The 17,851-nt window shown below is 41.8% G+C and overlaps 1 protein-coding gene across 1 annotated transcript in view; it reads left to right on the plus strand.

Moving 5' to 3' along the window:
* LOC149441467 (phosphatidylinositol 4-kinase type 2-beta-like) overlaps nt 1-17,851 on the plus strand; it is a 162,973-nt gene that overhangs the window by 84,836 nt on the left and 60,286 nt on the right. The window contains 1 exon segment of the mRNA XM_089657323.1: nt 2,800-2,953. Within this exon segment, the coding sequence (XP_089513449.1) occupies nt 2,800-2,953 (154 nt within the window).

Consider the following 17,851-nt stretch of genomic DNA (forward strand, 5'->3'; position numbering starts at 1 on the left):
CGCACTTCCGCCTTCCACGGCCAGCGCATGCTCCGAAACGCGTCGCAGTGCACCCTGGGATCTGACGTCATCACGGCCACGCCGCCGCTGCGTTCCAGCGTGCGTTCCATCCAGCTCTGAGGGAGGACATGCACGCCGGCCGGCCTTACCGCTGTTCCAGCTGAGAGCTGACTTTCCCACATCGCAGTAAGATGACGGCTCTTCACCCGGGTTACCACCCCACCGTTAACTATTGTTAACCACGGTTTTTAAGCTTATGATTACTCCACATGTGAGTGTTTCTACATTTAGACTTGAATAAAAAGACTTATTGCACTTAGAGGCACTTCTCTCCTTTTCTCATCTACAGAGGTTGCTACTGCTTATTTGGAAGCCTTACCCTCAGTGCCACACGAAATCATACGCTCTTCATACAGTAGCCACTAATACCACGATCACCCCATACTACTATTTCCCAGGACTTTGCAGTGTTTGCGCTGTTACAACCCTATCTCATTTTTTCTTCCTCCTCCTTCAAACACGGCGAGTTCAGTTGATGCCAAAGAGCTCGATTTTGGTCTCATCTGACCACAAAACTTTCAACCAGTCGTCCTCTCCATCATTCAGATGTTCAGTGGCAAACTTCAGATGGGCCTGGACATGTGCTTTCTTGAGCAGAGGGACCTGCAGGATTTCAATCCTTGTTGGCGTAGTGTGTTACCAATTGTTTTCTTGGTGACTGTGGTCCTAGCTACCTGGAGATCATTGAGAAGATCCTCACATGTAGTTCTGGGATGATTTCCCACTGTTCTCATGATCATTGACACTCCACGAGGTGAGTTCTTGCATGGTGCACCAGCCCTAGTGAGACTGACAGTTGTTTTGTGTTTCTTCCATTTGCGAATGATTGTACCAACTGTTGTCACCTTCTCACCAAGCTGCTTGGCGATAGTTTTGTAGCCCAGTCCAGCGTTGTGTAGGTCTACAATCTTGTCCCTGACATCCTTGGACAGCTCTTTGGTCTTTGCCATGGTGGAGCGTTTGGAATCTGATTCTTTGATTGCTCCTGTGGAGAGGTGTCTTTTATACAGGTAACAAAATGAGATTAGCAGCACTCCCTTTAAGAGACTGCTTCTAATCTCAGCTTGTTACCTGTATGAAAGATACCTGGTAGCCAGAAATCCTGCTGAATAATAGGGGATCAAATACTTATTTCCCTCATGAACATGCAAAGCAGTGCATAATTTTTTAGACATGCATTTCTTTTGAATTTTTTGTTGCTATTCTGTCTCTGTGTTGCAGTACACCTACCATTTGATTTTTAGACTGATCATTTCTTTGTGAATGGGCAAACAATCAAAATCAGCAGGGGATCAAAAATGTATTTCCTTCACTGTAGCAAGACATTTTGGACAATTTCATGCTCCCAACTTTGTGGGTACAGTTTGGGGATGGACCCTTCCTGTTCCAACATGACTGCACACCAGTGCACAAAGCAAGGTCAATAAAGACATGGATGAGCAAATTTGGGTGGAGTAACTTGACTGGCCTGCATTGAGTCCTAACCTCAACTCGACAGAACATCTTTGGGATGAATTAGAGTGGAGACTGCATGCCAGGCCTTCCCGTCCGACATCAGTGCCTGACCTCACAAATGCGCTTCTGGAAGAATGGTCAAATATTCCCATAGACACACTCCTAAAGCTTGTGGACAGCCTTCCCAGAAAAGTTGAAGCTGTTATAGCTGCAAAGGATGGGCCAACTCAATATTGAACCCTACAGACTAAGACTGGAATGCTATAAAAGTTCATGCGCGTATAAAGATAGGCGTCCCAATACTTTTGGCAATACATTTTAGTGCATGTCTGTTTGAACTCCCCTCTAACATTTTTTTTTTAGTCTGGTTATTTGATCAATAGGAAGGAAATGTTTCCTGAGCACTTTGGTCTGTTTTTTTTCCTGGTTCTGTAGTGTTTGTTGTACCTGATTTTCTTGGATGGTGAGTTGATCCCTAACTTGACTAACTTGTTTCTTCAGGTAGCAGTTCCCCTTAGCAGTGATTATTTGTCCTGGTCTGGAGCACCAGGTTGCTCTTTAGTGCCCTCCCCTTGGTCATAGTAATTTCCATATTTGGATTGGTCCTTTCTTTATCTAGCCTTGATTCTAAGGTTTCTTTTCATTGGCTATTTTCCAGCCGCAGCTGGACTGGTTTTGGATGTCCCATCTATTTAGGAATTTCCTGAATTTCTGTGCTCCCCAATGGATGATAAAAAGATTTTTTTACTTATAGTAAATACTTTTTCTTGGAAGTCAGTTAAGGGAAACAAGTCATGCCACTGTGAGTTAATGGTTCTTTTTATCATTTGCTCGCAAAATTGAGGCATGACAGTTAAAGGTACGGTTTTACTGGGGCTGGCTTCAATGATTTTAAAATTACAGTGTCTAAACCTCCTGTAGGTGGCAGGCATAACCCCAACTATTAGAATTTTTTTCTGGATTCCTGTGTTTCTCAGTGATCTTCAATAAAATGGCTTTATGGTAAGTGCAATAATCTTATTATTCCATTTGGCTGCTTTAAGAGGTGAACTGGATTTTCATATTGGTATTTCTCCAAACTATACAAAGTATAACAAAACTGCTATGTCATCAGAAACTATTAAAACGGAGTATAATATGATGGTTCTTTAGATGGCTGTTGAAAAGATAACATGCCCTGGGTTTACCTAACATTTTAGTTTTGTTTTGTAAAATAATTCTGCAGTGTAATAAAAGACCAATGGGTATTGGGAATGTTTTCAGCATTGTGGTGTTTGTTTTCAGGTGGGTTCTTTCCAGCTTTTTGTTGACGGATATAAGGAAGCAGATTACTGGCTTAGGAGATTTGAAACTGAACCTCTGCCTGAGAATACTAGAAAGCAGCTCCAATCTCAATTTGAAAGGCTAGTCATTTTAGACTATGTCATTAGGAATACTGGTGAGTATTGTTCATTGCCCATAGCTTGCCATATGTAGTTTACAGAACACACATTTGTCACTATTTTATTTTCTAGTACATACAGTAAAATTATACTTTTAATTGGCAAAGCAGATTATAATCAATGCCACCATTTGTGAATTTCAATTTTAATCATGTTAAAATCATATAGGCTTAAAAAAATGCCTGTTTCTTTTCACACTACACAATACTCTCCAGTTGCGTTCTGAAATATAAGGTTTACATTTAACAAAGCATTTGGATCTTTTTTACCATTGTGACTGTAATTTTAAAATCTTATTGGACACATATTTAAAGTACATATATGTACAGTGCATTCATATCCCCTTCATTTTATTTATTACAGGTACTTTTATAGCGCTGTCAATTTACACAACGCTTTACTTACATATATTGTACATTCACATCAGTCCCTAACTCTCAAGGGGCATACAATATAAGGTACCTAACTCACATCCCTACAGATACTAAGGCCGATTTAGACATGAGCCAATTAACCTACCAGCATGTGTGCGGGAAAGCCGGAGTACCCGGAGGAAACCCACTTCCAAGTCCAGGCAGGTGGTGTCCTGGTTAGGATTCGAACCAGTGACCCTAGTACTGCCAGGTGGAAGTGCTAACCATTTAGCCACTGTGCCGCCTATGAGTTTTGTTATATTGCAGCCTGATACTACGGTTGTTTACATTCATGTTTGTTCTCTCTAATCTACACTCAGAACCCCATAATGACAAAGTGGAAACAGAATTGTAGAAATGTCTGTGAATTTATTAAAAAGAGAAAACTGAAATATCCCTTGTACTTAAGTATTCAGATCCTTTACTCAGTATACCTTGTTGAAGCACCTTTGGCAGCAATTACAGTCTCAAATCTTTTTTGGGTGTGACGCAACAAGCTTTGCACACCCGAATTGGGGTATTTTCTGCCATTCTTTGCAAATCCTCTCAAGCTCAGGTTGGATGGGACCGTCGGTAGACAGCCATTTCCAGGTCTCTCCGTAGATGTTTAACCACTTGCCTACCAGGCACTTATACCCCCTTCCTTACCAGGCCAATTTTCAGCTTTCAGCGCTGCCGCACTTTGACAATTGCGCAGCCATGCAACATTGTACCCATATGAAATTTTGATCATTTTTTTCTCACAAATAGAGCTTTCTTTTGGTGGTATTTAATCGCCACTGGGCGCTTTACTTTTTGCGCTATAAATTAAAAAAGTGCAAAAAATTTGAAAAAAAAAAAAAGTTTCTTTGTTTCTATTATAAAATTTTTCAAACAGGTATTTTTTCTCCTTCACTGATGTGCGTTGATGAGGCGGCACTGATGGGCACTGATAGGCGGCACTGATAGGCGGCACTGATGGGCACTGATAGGCAGTACTAATGAGGTGGCACGGATAGGCGGCACTGATAGGCAGCACTAATGAGGTGTCACGGATAGGCGGCACTAATATGCAGCACTAATAGGCAGCACTGATAGGTGACACTGATGATGGGTACTGATAGATGGCACTGACTGGCATCACTGCTGGGCACTGACTGGCACAACCGCTGGGCACTGACTGGTGGCACTGACGGGCTGCACTGGTGGGTGGGCACAGGTGGGTGGCACTGGTGGGCACAGGTGAGTGGGCACAGGTGGGTGGCACTGGTGGGCACAGGTGGGTGGCACTGCTGGGCACAGGTGGGTGGGCACAGGTGGGTGGCACTGCTGGGCACAGGTAGGTGCACTGCTGGGCACAGGTGGGCGGAGCTAGTGGGCGCACTGCTGGGCACAGGTGGGCGGTACTTGTGGGTGGCACTGCTGGGCACCGATCATCAGGGCACTGATCATCAGTGGCCCTGATGATCGGTGCCGATCCTCGCTCTGACAACTGCCGATTCTCGGCAGTACTTTCCTCACGATCTGACAGCGTGAGGAAAGTGCAGCCAAGAAACGGCACTTGCATTTCCCTGTGATCAGCGTGTCATTGGACACCGCTGATCACGTGGTAAAAGGCCGGTATGATCGGCCTTTTACCACATCTCGTGATCAGCTGTGTCCGTAGGACACAGCGATCACGGAGATCGCCGGGTGCGCGCCCCCTGGGGCGCGCAGGAGAGCGCGTTCTGGGGGGACGTCATATGACGTCCACTCAGAACTGGCCGGCCGCAGTTTAGCCGTCATTCGGCTATCTGCGGTCGGCAACTGGTTAATAAAGTTCAAGTCAGGGCTTTGGCTGGCTCTAGGACATTTGAGAGTTGTCCATAAGCCATGTCTGTGTTGTCTTGCCTGTTCTTAGGATGGTTGTCCTGTTGAAAGGTGAACCTTTAGCCAAGTCTGAGGTCCTGAGCGCTGTGGGATACGTTTTCACCGAGAATATACTTTCCTCTGTTCAGCTTTCACTCAATCCTGACCAGTCTCTCAGTCTCTGCAACTAAAAAAACACCCTCACAGCATGATGCTGCCACCACCATGCTTCACTGTGACGGTATTGAGCAGGTATAGAGCAGTGCCTGGTTTCCTCCAGACATAATGTTTAGAATTAAAGCCAAAAAGTTCAATCTTTTTCATGAGACCATGGAATCTTGTTCCTCCAGTCTGAGAGTCCTTCAGGTACTTTTTTTTGCTAACTAAGCAGGCTTTCATGTGTTTTACACTGAGGATGGACTTCTGTCTAGTCACTCTGCCATAAAGCTCAGATTAGTGGAGGGCTGCAGTTTTGGTTGTCCTTCTGAAACTTTGTCCAATCTCCGCACAGGATCTCTGTAGCTCAGTCAAAGTGACCATTAGGTTTTCGGTTACCTCTTAACACACTTCTCCCCCCAATTCAGTTTCGTCGGGTGACCAGCTCTTGGAAAAGTCCTGGTTGTACCATACTTCTTCCATTTGAGAATTATGGAGGTCACTGTGCTCTTAGAAACCTTCAGTGTAGCAGATTTTTTTCTGTAGCCTTCCCCACATCTGTGTCTTGCAATAATCCTGTCTCTGAGCTCTGTAGGCTTTTCCTTTTTGACCTCATGGCTTTTGATGTGCTTTAACTGCAGGCTGTCAGCTTTAATTTGAGGGTATTTACATCCAAATCAGGTGAACGGTGTAGGAATTACAACAGTTTGCATATGTGCCTTCCACTTGTTAAGGGACCAAAAGTAATGGGACAGAATAATAATCCTAAATCAAAATTTCACTTTTTAATACTTGGTTGCAAATCCTTTGCAGTCAATTACAGCCTGAAGTCTGAAACGCATAGACATCACCAGACGCTGGGTTTCATCCCTGGAGATGCTCTGCCAGGCCTCAGGAACTGTCTTCAGTTCCTGCTTGTTCTTGGGGCATTTTCCCTTCAGTTTTGTCTTCAGCAAGTGAAATGCATGCTCAATCGGATTCAGGTCAGGTGATTGACTTGGCCATTGCATAACATTCCACTTCTTTCCCTTAAAAAACTCTTTGCTTGCTTTTGCAGTATGCTTTGGGTCATTGTCCATCTGCACTGTGAAGCGTCGTCCAATGGGTTCTGAAGCATTTGGCTGAATATGAGCAGATAATCTTGCCCGAAACACTTCAGAATTCATCCTGCTGCTTTTGTCAGCAGTCACATCATCAATAAATACAAGAGAACCAGTTCCATTGGCAGCCATACATGCCCACGCCATGACACTACCACCACCATGCTTCACTGATGAGGTGGTATGCTTAGGATCATGAGCAGTTCCTTTCCTTCTCCTCCATACTTTTCTCTTTCCATCACTCTGGTACAAGTTGATCTTGGTCTCATCTGTCCATAGGATGTTGTTCCAGAACTGTGAAGGCTTTTTTAGATGTTGTTTGGCAAACTCTAATCTGGCCTTCCTGTTTTTGAGGCTCACCAATGGTTTACATCTTGTGGTGAACCCTTTGTATTCACTCTTGATTGAGTGAAGTCTTCTCTTGATTGTTGACTTTGACACACATACACCTACCTCCTGGAGAGTGTTCTTGATCTGGCCAACTGTTGTGAAGGGTGTTTTCTTCACCAGGGAAAGAATTCTTCGGTCGTCCACCACAGTTGTTTTCCGTGGTTTTCCGGGTCTTTTGGTGTTGCTGAGCTCACCGGTGCGTTCCTTCTTTTTAAGAATGTTCCAAACAGTTGTTTTGGCCACGCCTAATGTTTTTGCTATCTCTCTGATGGGTTTGTTTTTTGTTTTTTCAGCCTAATGATGGCTTGCTTCACTGATAGTGACAGCTCTTTGGATCTCATCTTGAGAGTTGACAGCAACAGATTCCAAATGCAAATAGCACACTTGAAATGAACTCTGGACCTTTTATCTGCTCATTGTAATTGGGATAATGAGGGAATAACACACACCTGGCCATGGAACAGCTGAAAAGGCAATTGTCCCATTACTTTTGGTCCCTTAACAAGTGGGAGGCACATATGCAAACTGTTGTAATTCCTACACCGTTCACCCGATTTGGATGTAAATACCCTCAAATTAAAGCTGACAGTCTGCAGTTAAATCACATTTTGTTCGTTTCGATTTCAAATCCATTGTGGTGGTGTATAGAGCCAAAAATGTTAGAATTGTGTCGATGTCTCAATATTTATGGACCTGACTGTGTGTGTGTGTGTGTGTGTTTGTGTTTGTGTGTGTATGTGTATATATATATATATATATATATATATATATATATATATATATATATATATATATATATATATATATATATATATATATATATATATATTCCATTTGTGTACAGTGATGCATGACTGTGTAAATTCCAGTTAACTTAGTTCATTGCTAAAAAGCAAAAAATGGCCTGGTTGTGAAGGGGGTAACATTTTCTGCAGCTCAAGTGGTAAAGTGGTTCTTCCATGTGCAGCTAACCCTGAAGCCCTCCCTAATACTTACCTGAGTCCCATCTTGATCCAGTAATGTGTGTGAGAGCAGCTGCTCTCTGGAGTCTCTCTCTCCTCATTGGCTGAGACACAGCAGTGTGAGGTATTGGTTCCCCCTGCTATCAATCACAGCCAGTGAGGCGGGAGCTGGGGGTGGGACTGAGCCCCATTCTGTGGGTCTGAGGGCACTCTGCAAGGTGAAGAGGCCAAAAGTACTGGTGGGGGCCCCAAGAAGAGGAGGATCGGGGCTGCTCTGAGGCTGCAGGACCCCTGACCCTCTGTTTGGACAACGCTGATTGGCCCTGTGCTGATCAAATGCACCCTCCCAAGAAGAAAAAAAAAACACACCAAGTCGAGCATGTGCAGCTCACCCCCAAGTCTCTGTTCGATCAGCAAATGGATTGGGGACCTTGGAAGAAGGGGAGGCTCAGAAAAGACAGGATCAAACATCCTTTTTTACACAATGCAGAGGATTAATCCCTTAGGTTCCACAGTGAGTATAACAAGCATGCTTTACTGCATATACAGATGATTTTACTGTTGTGTTATCTTATTCACCAGGAAGCAGTTTATTTAATTGATGTTAATATTTGAAATAAATTCTCTGTATACTGTTACAGGTGAAACTCGAAAAATTAGAATATCGTGCAAAAGTTCTTTTTTTTCAGTAATGCAACTTAAAAGGTGAAACTAATATATGAGACTCATTACATGCAAAGCAAGATAGTTCAAGCCGTGATTTGTCTTAATTGTGATAATTATGGCTTACAGCTCATGAAAACCCCAAATCCACAATCTCAGAAAATTTGAATATTGTGAAAAGGTGCAATATTCTAGGCTCAAAGTGTCCCAATCTAATTAGCTAATTAAGCCATAACACCTGCAAAGGGTTCCTGAGCCTTTAAATGGTCTCTCAGTCTGGTTCAGTAGGAATCACAATCATGGGAAAGATTGCTGACCTGACAGTTGTGCAGAAAACCATCATTGACACCCTCCATAAGGAGGGAAAGCCTCAATAGGTAATTGCAAAAGAAGTTGGATGTTCCCAAAGTGCTGTATCAAAGCACATTAATAGAAAGTTATGTGGAAGGGAAAAGTGTGGCAGAAAAAGGTGTACGAGCAGCAGGGATGACCGCAGCCTGGAGAGGATTGTCAGGAAAAGTCCATTCAAAAGTATTGGGGACTTTCACAAGGAGTGGACTGAGGCTGGAGTCAGTGCCTCAAGAGCCACCACACACAGACGGATCCTGGACATGGGCTTCATATGTCGTATGCCTCTTGTCAAGCCACTCCTGAACAACAAACAACGTCAAGTGTCTTACCTGGGCTAAAGAAAAACAGACCTGGTCTGTTGCTGAGTGGTCCAAAGTCCTCTTTTCTGATGAGAGCAACTTTTGCATCTCATTTGGAAACCAAGTACCCAGAGTATGGAGGAAGAATGGAGAGGCACACACTGCAAGATGCTTGAAGTCCAGTGTGAAGTTTCCACAGTCTGTCGATTTGGGGAGCCATGTTATCTGCTGGTGTTGGTCCACTGTGCTTCATTAAGTCCAAGGTCAACGCAGCTGTCTACCAGGAGATTTTGAAGCACTTCATGCTTCCTTCTGCAGACAAGCTTTATGGGGATGCTGACTTCATTTTCCAGCAGGATTTGGCACCTGCCCACACTGCCAAAAGCACCAAAACCTGGTTCAGCGACCATGGGATTACTGTTCTTGATTGGTCAGCAAACTCGCCTGACCTGAACCCCATAGAGAATCTATGGGGCATTGCCAAGAGAAAGATGAGAGACATGAGACCGAACAATGCAGAAGAGCTGAAGGCCGCTATTGAAGCATCCTGGTCTTTCTTAACACCTCAGCAGTGCCACAGGCTGATAGCTTCCATGCCACGCCACTTTGAGGCAGTAATTGCTGCAAAAGGGGCCCAAACCAAGTACTGAGTACATATGCATGCTTATACTTTTCAGAGGTCCAATATTGTTCTGTGTATAATCCTTGTTTTATTGATTGCATGTAATATTCTAATTTTCTGAGATTGTGGATTTGGGGTTTTCATGAGCTGTAAGCCATAATCATCACAATTATGACAAATCACGGCTTGAACTATCTTGCTTTGCATGTAATGAGTCTATCTCATATATTAGTTTCACCTTTTAAGTTGCATTACTGAAATCAATTAACTTTTGCACGATATTCTAATTTTTCGAGTTTTACCTGTATTTACTCTGAGACAGATAGAAACTGGTATTTTGTCACATTACCTGGTTTGGCTGGAAAATATTCTAAAGGGTCAAATGATTTGTACCGTTAGGAGATATTCGCTCCTTCTGACAGCCACAGCATGCGCTCTGTCGTTCCTTCAGAGCACTGTGCTGTGGCCCACGACTCCTGCGCGCATGTGTGGGAGTGACATCATCGCTGCTCAGCCAGACGACTAGAGCTCGCAAACTGGGTGAAGATGGAAGCCTCTTTAGTGACAATGCACCACTGGAGGGCTTTGTTTTAAGGTGAGCCTTTCAAAATGTGCTAGTATGTGGTGCATACTAGCGCATTGACATTACCTTGCAGGGGAAAACATTTCTGAACATATGCATGATATTGAAATGGGGCATAAAATCCTAATTGCGTTCAACTTCATGGAAACGAAACAGACCATAGTTTGTGCGTGGAGGACTCCAGGTCTCCAGTTTGAGGAAATTAAATCCAGAAAAATTAATGGTAATATTGGAAGATGACACATTTCCTCTGTCTGGCAACCCCGGTTGGATTACTGACCGATCTCTCACTTCACAGCATGATTGTTTAATCTTTGACCCCTGCATGCCAGATTTCCTACTTCCTTCCAAATTTTTCCCCACTCACCTCTTCCAGGGCAGAACGGTGCCTGCCCCATAGTGACACCCCCCCCCCTTCTTTTTTCTGCTCTTCCTTTCACTCTGTGCCCTTATTTGGTGTGATTTACAAAAGGGCCCTTTTTATCTGTGACTCTAGGGCCTCCTTTCTTTTTCAAGATATTTTTCTCTTTCATTATGGGGCCTAGATAACCCCTTACAACACTCAAACATCTTTTTTTTTTTTTTTCTCTACATTGCCCTAACTTTTATATTCATTTCAACAGATCAGCAATTTTTAAGTCCCACTCCTCTTTACTTTTATTGCAGGAATACAGTTGTGTTCAAAATAATAGCAGTCCAACATCACTAACCAGATCAGTCACTGTTTTTGGTATAAAATATATTTCTACATGGCAAATAATTTACTAGTAGTAGAGTATTAGAAAACCAACAGACTCAACAGTCATGACATGCATGCTGCTGATTCTGTGTAATTGAATTATTAATTGAAAGGGGTGTGTTCAAAATAATAGCAGTGGGAGTTCAATTAGTGAGGTAATTCAGTCTGTGAAAAAACAGGTGGCCCTTATTTAAGGACGAAAGCAAATGTACATGCTGGGTATAGTGCATTTCTCTATGAAAATCAGAGTATAATGAGTAGTTCCAGACGACCAGCTTACTTTGATGAAAAAGTTGATTGGAGGGGGGAAACATGTAAAGAAGTGCGGAAACTAATAGGCTTCTCAGCTAAAATGATCTCAAATGCTTTAAAATGGCAAACTAAACTCTGAAAGATGTGGAAGAAAATGGGAAAACTACCATTCGAATGGATTGACAAATAGCCAAAATGGCAGACTAAGCCAATGATCAGCTCCAGGGTGATCAAAGAAGATCTAAAGTTACCTTTGAGTACTGTAACAATTAGAAGACTTTTATGGGAGGCAGAAAGCCCCTGCAAAGTCCCATTGTTGAAAATAACATGTGCTGAAGAGGTTACAATGTGCCAAAGAACCCATTGACTAAAGAGAAAAGGCACAACATTTTGTGGACTGATGAAAGCAAGATTGTTCTTTTTGGGTCTTGGGGCCGCAGAGAGTTTGTCAGACGACTCCCAAACACTGATTTCAAGCTGCAGTACACTGAAAAAAGTGAAGCATAGTGGTGCAAGCATCATGATATGGGGATGTTTCTCATACTATGGTGTTGGGACTATTTATCGCATACCAGGGATCATGGATCAGTTTGAATGCATCAAAATACTTGAAGAGGTCATGTTGCCTTATGTCAAAGAGGAAAATGCCCTTGAAATGGATGTTTCAATAAGACAATGACCCCAAACACACCAGTAAGCGAGCAGCATCTTGGTTCCAGACCAACAAGATTGATGTTATGGAGTGGCCAGCCCAATCCCCAGACCCTATTCCAATAGAAAAATTGTGGGATGACATCAAAAATGCTGTTTCTAACGTAAAACCAAGAAATTCAGAGGAATTGTGGAATAAAGTGCAATCGTCCTGGAATACCTGTTAACAGGTGCCAGAAGTTGGTTGACTCCATGCAACACTGATGTGAAGCAGTTCTCAGAAACAGTGGTTATAAGACTAAAGTGATTTACACTACAGTGATTCACAGAGAGCGCTAAATCTTGAAGCATTTTTCAGTTTATACGGTAAATGTTTGAGTTTGTAATGAACAATACAGATACTATTGTTTTGAACAGCCTAATATTCTTTTTTTGTCACTTTCTGTAAAGTAATAACAAATTTGAAACCTTTTTCTTCATGTTTTGGTTTGGAATAGACTGTGCAGTGTTCCCAATGCATTTGCTTGTATGGAAATAAAAGGATTTTGAGCTTTACTTATTTTTTTTAAACAAACTGCTATTATTTTTTTAAACAAACTGCTATTATTTTGAACACAACTGTGTACCATAGGGACCAGATTTCCAGACAGGATTTAATGTAATCCTTGGTCGATAACATGTCTTCAATATATGGTTTGTGATCTTCTTTCAAGTTGGTTTTATCGTTATCCAACTAGCCCCTGCGTGGGGAAAATTTGTTTCATACTTTATGATCCTACCTTATAGAGCCAACCTTGTAAAAGTGCTCTTTCAAAAAAGCTCTGGGACCAGAAATGGGGTATTAAATCAGTGTCCTGTTATATTATAGAGAGATGCATAATAGGGTTGGGAGCACTTTTCAGTTTTGGATTTTAAATATGGACACATTACACCCTAGGGTGACTGAGTTCTTTAATTTGTGTTCTTTTTGTCCTCCCCCTCCTCAAGCATTATTAGAACATATGACCATGTATATAATTTCTCAACATACTGTAGATCTGCCATATTTGGTCACGATTTTATTATTGAATGTGTATGTAACAGTCTGTACACTTTTACATACATAAAACTAGGTGCTGCTACCTCCCAGTGTCCCCTACCTCCCAGTGTTATAATGTGGCTCTATTACTGGTGCTCTGGCAAAGACCGCTGACTCCTCATCCACAAGATCTGCGTAAGCAAAGAAACGTCTGTACTCTGGTGTATACTCTGCAATCTTGTGTTTGTTGGTGGGTAACAGATAACAACCACAAATGTCAATGTATTGCAGCCAAACTGGCCTTATTTAAGACTGATATTTGCATATATATATGTATGTGTGTGTATGTATGTATATGTATATGTATGTATATGTATATGTATATATATATATATATATATATATATATATAGTGAAGGAAATAAGTATTTGATCCCCTGCTGATTTTGAATGTTTGCCCACACTCATTCTGTCTCTCAGTGTGACAATACACCTGCCATTCGATATTTAGATTGATCATGTCTTTGTGAGTGGGCAAACATTCAAAATCAGCAGGGGATCAAATAATTTTTTACTGAAAATTAAAAATAAATGCATGTCTAACAAATGATGCACTGATTTGCATGTTCATGAGGGAAATAAGTATTTGATCCCCTTCACAAAACATGACTTAGTACTTGGTGGAAAATCCCTTGTTGGCAATCATAGATGTCAGACGTTTCCTGTAGTTGGCCACCAGGTTTGCACACATCTCAAGAGGGATTTTGGCCCACTCCTCTTGGCAGATCCTCTCCAAGTCTTTAAGGTTTGGTGGCTGATGTTTGGCAACTCGAACTTTCAGCTCCCTGCACAGATTTTCAATTGGATTAAGGTCTGGAGACTGGCTAGGCCACTCCAGGTCCTTAATGTGCTTCTTCTTGAGCCACTCCTTTATTACCTTGGCCGCGTGTTTTGGGTAATTGTCATGCTGGAACACCCATCCACGATTCATTTTCAATGCCCTGGCTGAGGGAAGAAGGTTCTCACCCAAGATTTGACGGTACATTGCCCCGTCTATTGTCCCTTTAATGTGGTGCAGTTGTCCTGTCCCCTTAGCAGAGAAACACCCCCAGAGCAGAATATTTCCACCACCATGTTTGACAGTTGGGATGGTGTTCTTGGGGTCATAGGCAGCATTCCTCCTCCTCCAAACATGGCAAGTTGAACTGATGCCAAAGAGCTTGATTTTGGTCTCATCTGATTACAACACTTTCAACCAGTCCTCTGCATCATTCAGATGTTCAGTGGCAAACTTCAGACGGGCCTGGACATGTGTTTTCTTGAGCAGAGGGACCTTGCAGGCACTGCAGGATTTCAATCCTTGGCGTAGTGTGTTACAATTGTTTTCTTGGTGACTGTGGTCCCAGCTGCCTGGAGATCATTGACAAGATCCTCACTTGTAGTTCTGGGATGATTCCTCGGTGTTCTCATGATCATTGACACACCTCGAGGTCAGATCTTGCATGGTGCACCAAACCTAGGGAGACTGACAGTTGTTTTGTGTTTTTTTCCATTTGCGAATGATTGCACCAACTGTTGTCACCTTCTCACCAAGCTGCTTTGCGATATTTTTGTAGCCCAGTCCAGCCTTGTTTAGGTCTACAATCTTGTCCCTGACATCCTTGGACAGCTGTTTGGTCTTTGCCATGGTGGATTGTTTGATTGCTCCTGTGGACAGGTGTCTTTTATACAGGTAACAAAATGAGATTACCAGCACTCCCTGTAAGAGACTACTTCTAATCTCAGCTTGTTACCTGTATGAAAAGACACCTGGAAGCCAGAAATCCTGCTGAATGATAGGGGATCAAATACTTATTTCCCCTCATGAACATGCAAATCAGTGCATCATTTGTTAGACATGCATTTCTTTTGAATTTTTTATTACTATTCTGTCTCTGTGTTACAATATACCTACCATTCTTCTCCATTTTATACATATTTTTGAGATTGTGTATGCAATGTTTGTGTTATGACTGTTTAGGGTAAGTTTTTTTTTTTTTTTTTAAATTTTAGTAGGGGGATACTGTGTAGTACAGTTTCTTTTAGAGGATAGCAGGGATATTTATAGATCATCCCTTGCTGTCCCCTTGTTTTTAATGTTTCCTGCCCTCATGGGGTTTCAGTGCATGGGACTTGGCAGCATATATAAAGTAGTAAGATCACACTGGTTATCCTCTTGACACAGTCACTGTGATGATGAAACGTGTTGGGGTGGAACTAGACAGTGTGGGAGTCCAGGAGTGCTCACACCCAGTGCGGCCAGCTGTGATTTCTTATGTGAGGAAGCGCTTAGAGGTTCCAGTAGCTAAACCGGACTGACAGCTCTATTTTAAGCTCTTTTGTTCTTTTTCTTTTTAAATCTTTGAAGATGTGAGTGTATATCTACCATTTGTTAACCATTAGCCGCCCGGCCTATAGCCGTTTGGCGGCCGCAAAAATGCTGTAGCTTTCTGGGGTATACGCCATTTGGCGTCCTCCCGCACATGCGCGGTTGCAGAGCCGCGCAGCGGCGCGATCTGTTACCGGCCGTGTACCTCGGACACGGCCGATGACAGATCTGAGTACTGGCCCCCGTTGCAGGTACCATGTGACCTGCTGTGACCAATCACAGCAGGTCACATGACAGTTGTATACAATGGATGGCTTCATTCATGCCATCCATTGTATACTAGTGCCTAGCTGTGAATGGTCACAGCAGGTCACATGTCATGTGATTAGCTGTGGCCAAATCACAGCTAAGCACAAAAAAAAAAAAAAAAAAAAAAAAACCTGAATGAATCAATATCATTCAGGTAAATGCTTGCTTATAGCAAAGTAATTCTTTGCTATAAGCAAATTGTGTAAAAAAAATAAATAAATAAATAAAATACTGATCACTTCCCCAAAGTAGTACAATGTTACTATGGTAACATTGTACTACTTTGGTCATAGTAAAATATGAAAAAAAAAATGTAATAAAAAATTAAAAATAATAATAAAAAAAAAAATTATATATATATTTTTTTTTTTCATACTGTCACCAGTCAGTGCCCCTGTTCACCGCTATGCCAGTTATATGATGACGCTGTACTGCACTGGTGACAGTATGTAAAAAAAAAAATAGTGAAAATAATTTTTTTAATTCTTTAATTTTCCGAAAAATTATGACAAAACAAATACAACTTCAAAAAACTCGCCATGCCTCTTATGAAGTACGTCGGACTGTCTACTTTGCAAAAAGGGGTCATTTGGGGATATCTGTACTATTCTGACTTTCTTGGACCTCAAGAAATTGGATTGGCTGTCAGTACTTCAGGATTGATCAATTTTCAGATCTATACCATAGTTTGTGAACTCTATAAGTTTCCTACAAACTAAATAATACATCCTAATTTGGGTTATTTTCACCAAAGACATGTAGCAGAATACATCTTGGCCTAAATTTATGAAGAACAATTATTTATTTGTAAACTTTCATAACAGAAACAAAGAAAAACGTGGGTTTTTTTTTTCAAAATTTGTTTTTTTGTTTTTTTTTTAATTTAGCAAAAAATAAAAACCCCAGTGGTGAATAAATACCACCAAAAGAAAGCTCTAGTTGTGTGAAGAAAATGATAAAATTTTAGTTTGGGTACAATGTTGTATGACTGCGCAATTGTCATTCAAAGTGTGAGAGCGCTGAAACGTGAAAACTGGCCTGGGCAGGAAGGTGTAAAATTGCCCGGTATTAAAATGGTTAAAATAACTGGTCATGTTTAAAGAATAAGTTCAGCATTTGGGAAAAAAAAATAATAATGCACATATTTTTTGCAGGAAAAAATGGGCATTTACTATTTTTTTTCCCCTAAGGAGTCTGTAAGGCATTGCACCCCTGATCAGTGGATCAGGGGTGCAATGCTAGACTCCTGCATCTTTCAGCCCGCACCTTCATACCGACTGTTTACAAGCTGCAGAGCACACACTATATTGCCAAAAGTATTGGGACGCCTGCCTTTACATGCACTTTAACTTTAATGGCATCCCAGTTTTAGTCTATAGGGTTCAATATTGAGTTTGCCCACCCTTTGCAGCTATAACAACTTCAACTCTTCTGTGAAAGCTGTCCACAAGGTTTAGGAGTGTGTCTATGGGAATGTTTGACCATTCTTTCAGAAGCGCATTTGTGAGGTTAGGCACTGATGTCGGACGAGAAGGCCTGGCTCACAGTCTTCATTCTAATTCATCCAAAAAGTGTTCTATCGGGTTGAGGTCAGCACTCTGTGCAGGCCAGTTAAGTTTCTCCACCCTAAACTCACTCATCCATGTCTTTATGGACCTTGCTTTGTGCATTGGTGCACAGTCATGTTGGAACAGGAAGGGGTACGAGGAGAATGACAGGCGCATGGTTCAGCAGTCCATGTATATGTTGTAATAAGTTCCAAAGTGGGCAGGGATAGTCCAGTAGGCACTAAGGGCAAGCTGAGATGGAGCGAAGAAAACTCTGCAGTAGAAGAAACAAAGAAACACAGCGCCTTTATGTATATATTATTATACAGTATTTATAAGCTCTATATACTGCGATAATATTCAATAAGAAGGTAAGCAGTAACTCACATCTTAGAATTTATAAACAGGCTCATATTGAGGAGATGTACAATGTCTGTAGCCAGATGTAAGGTGACTGATCCAGAGAGGAGATAGCTGGTGGACCTAGGCAATCTCCTCTCTAGATCAGTCACCTTACATCTGGCTACAGACGTTGTGCATCTCCTCCATATCCCATATCCCCAAAATGGTCTCTGGGTAGTTACTTAGAAATTGATTTTAATATTTATGAATTTGGATTTTTTTGAGTATATTTTTAGATTTTT

The sequence above is a fragment of the Staurois parvus genome, unplaced genomic scaffold (genome assembly GCF_062004578.1).
Source record: "Staurois parvus isolate SC_StPar_1 unplaced genomic scaffold, SC_StPar_1.0 ptg000981l, whole genome shotgun sequence".
Taxonomy (NCBI): domain Eukaryota; kingdom Metazoa; phylum Chordata; class Amphibia; order Anura; family Ranidae; genus Staurois; species Staurois parvus.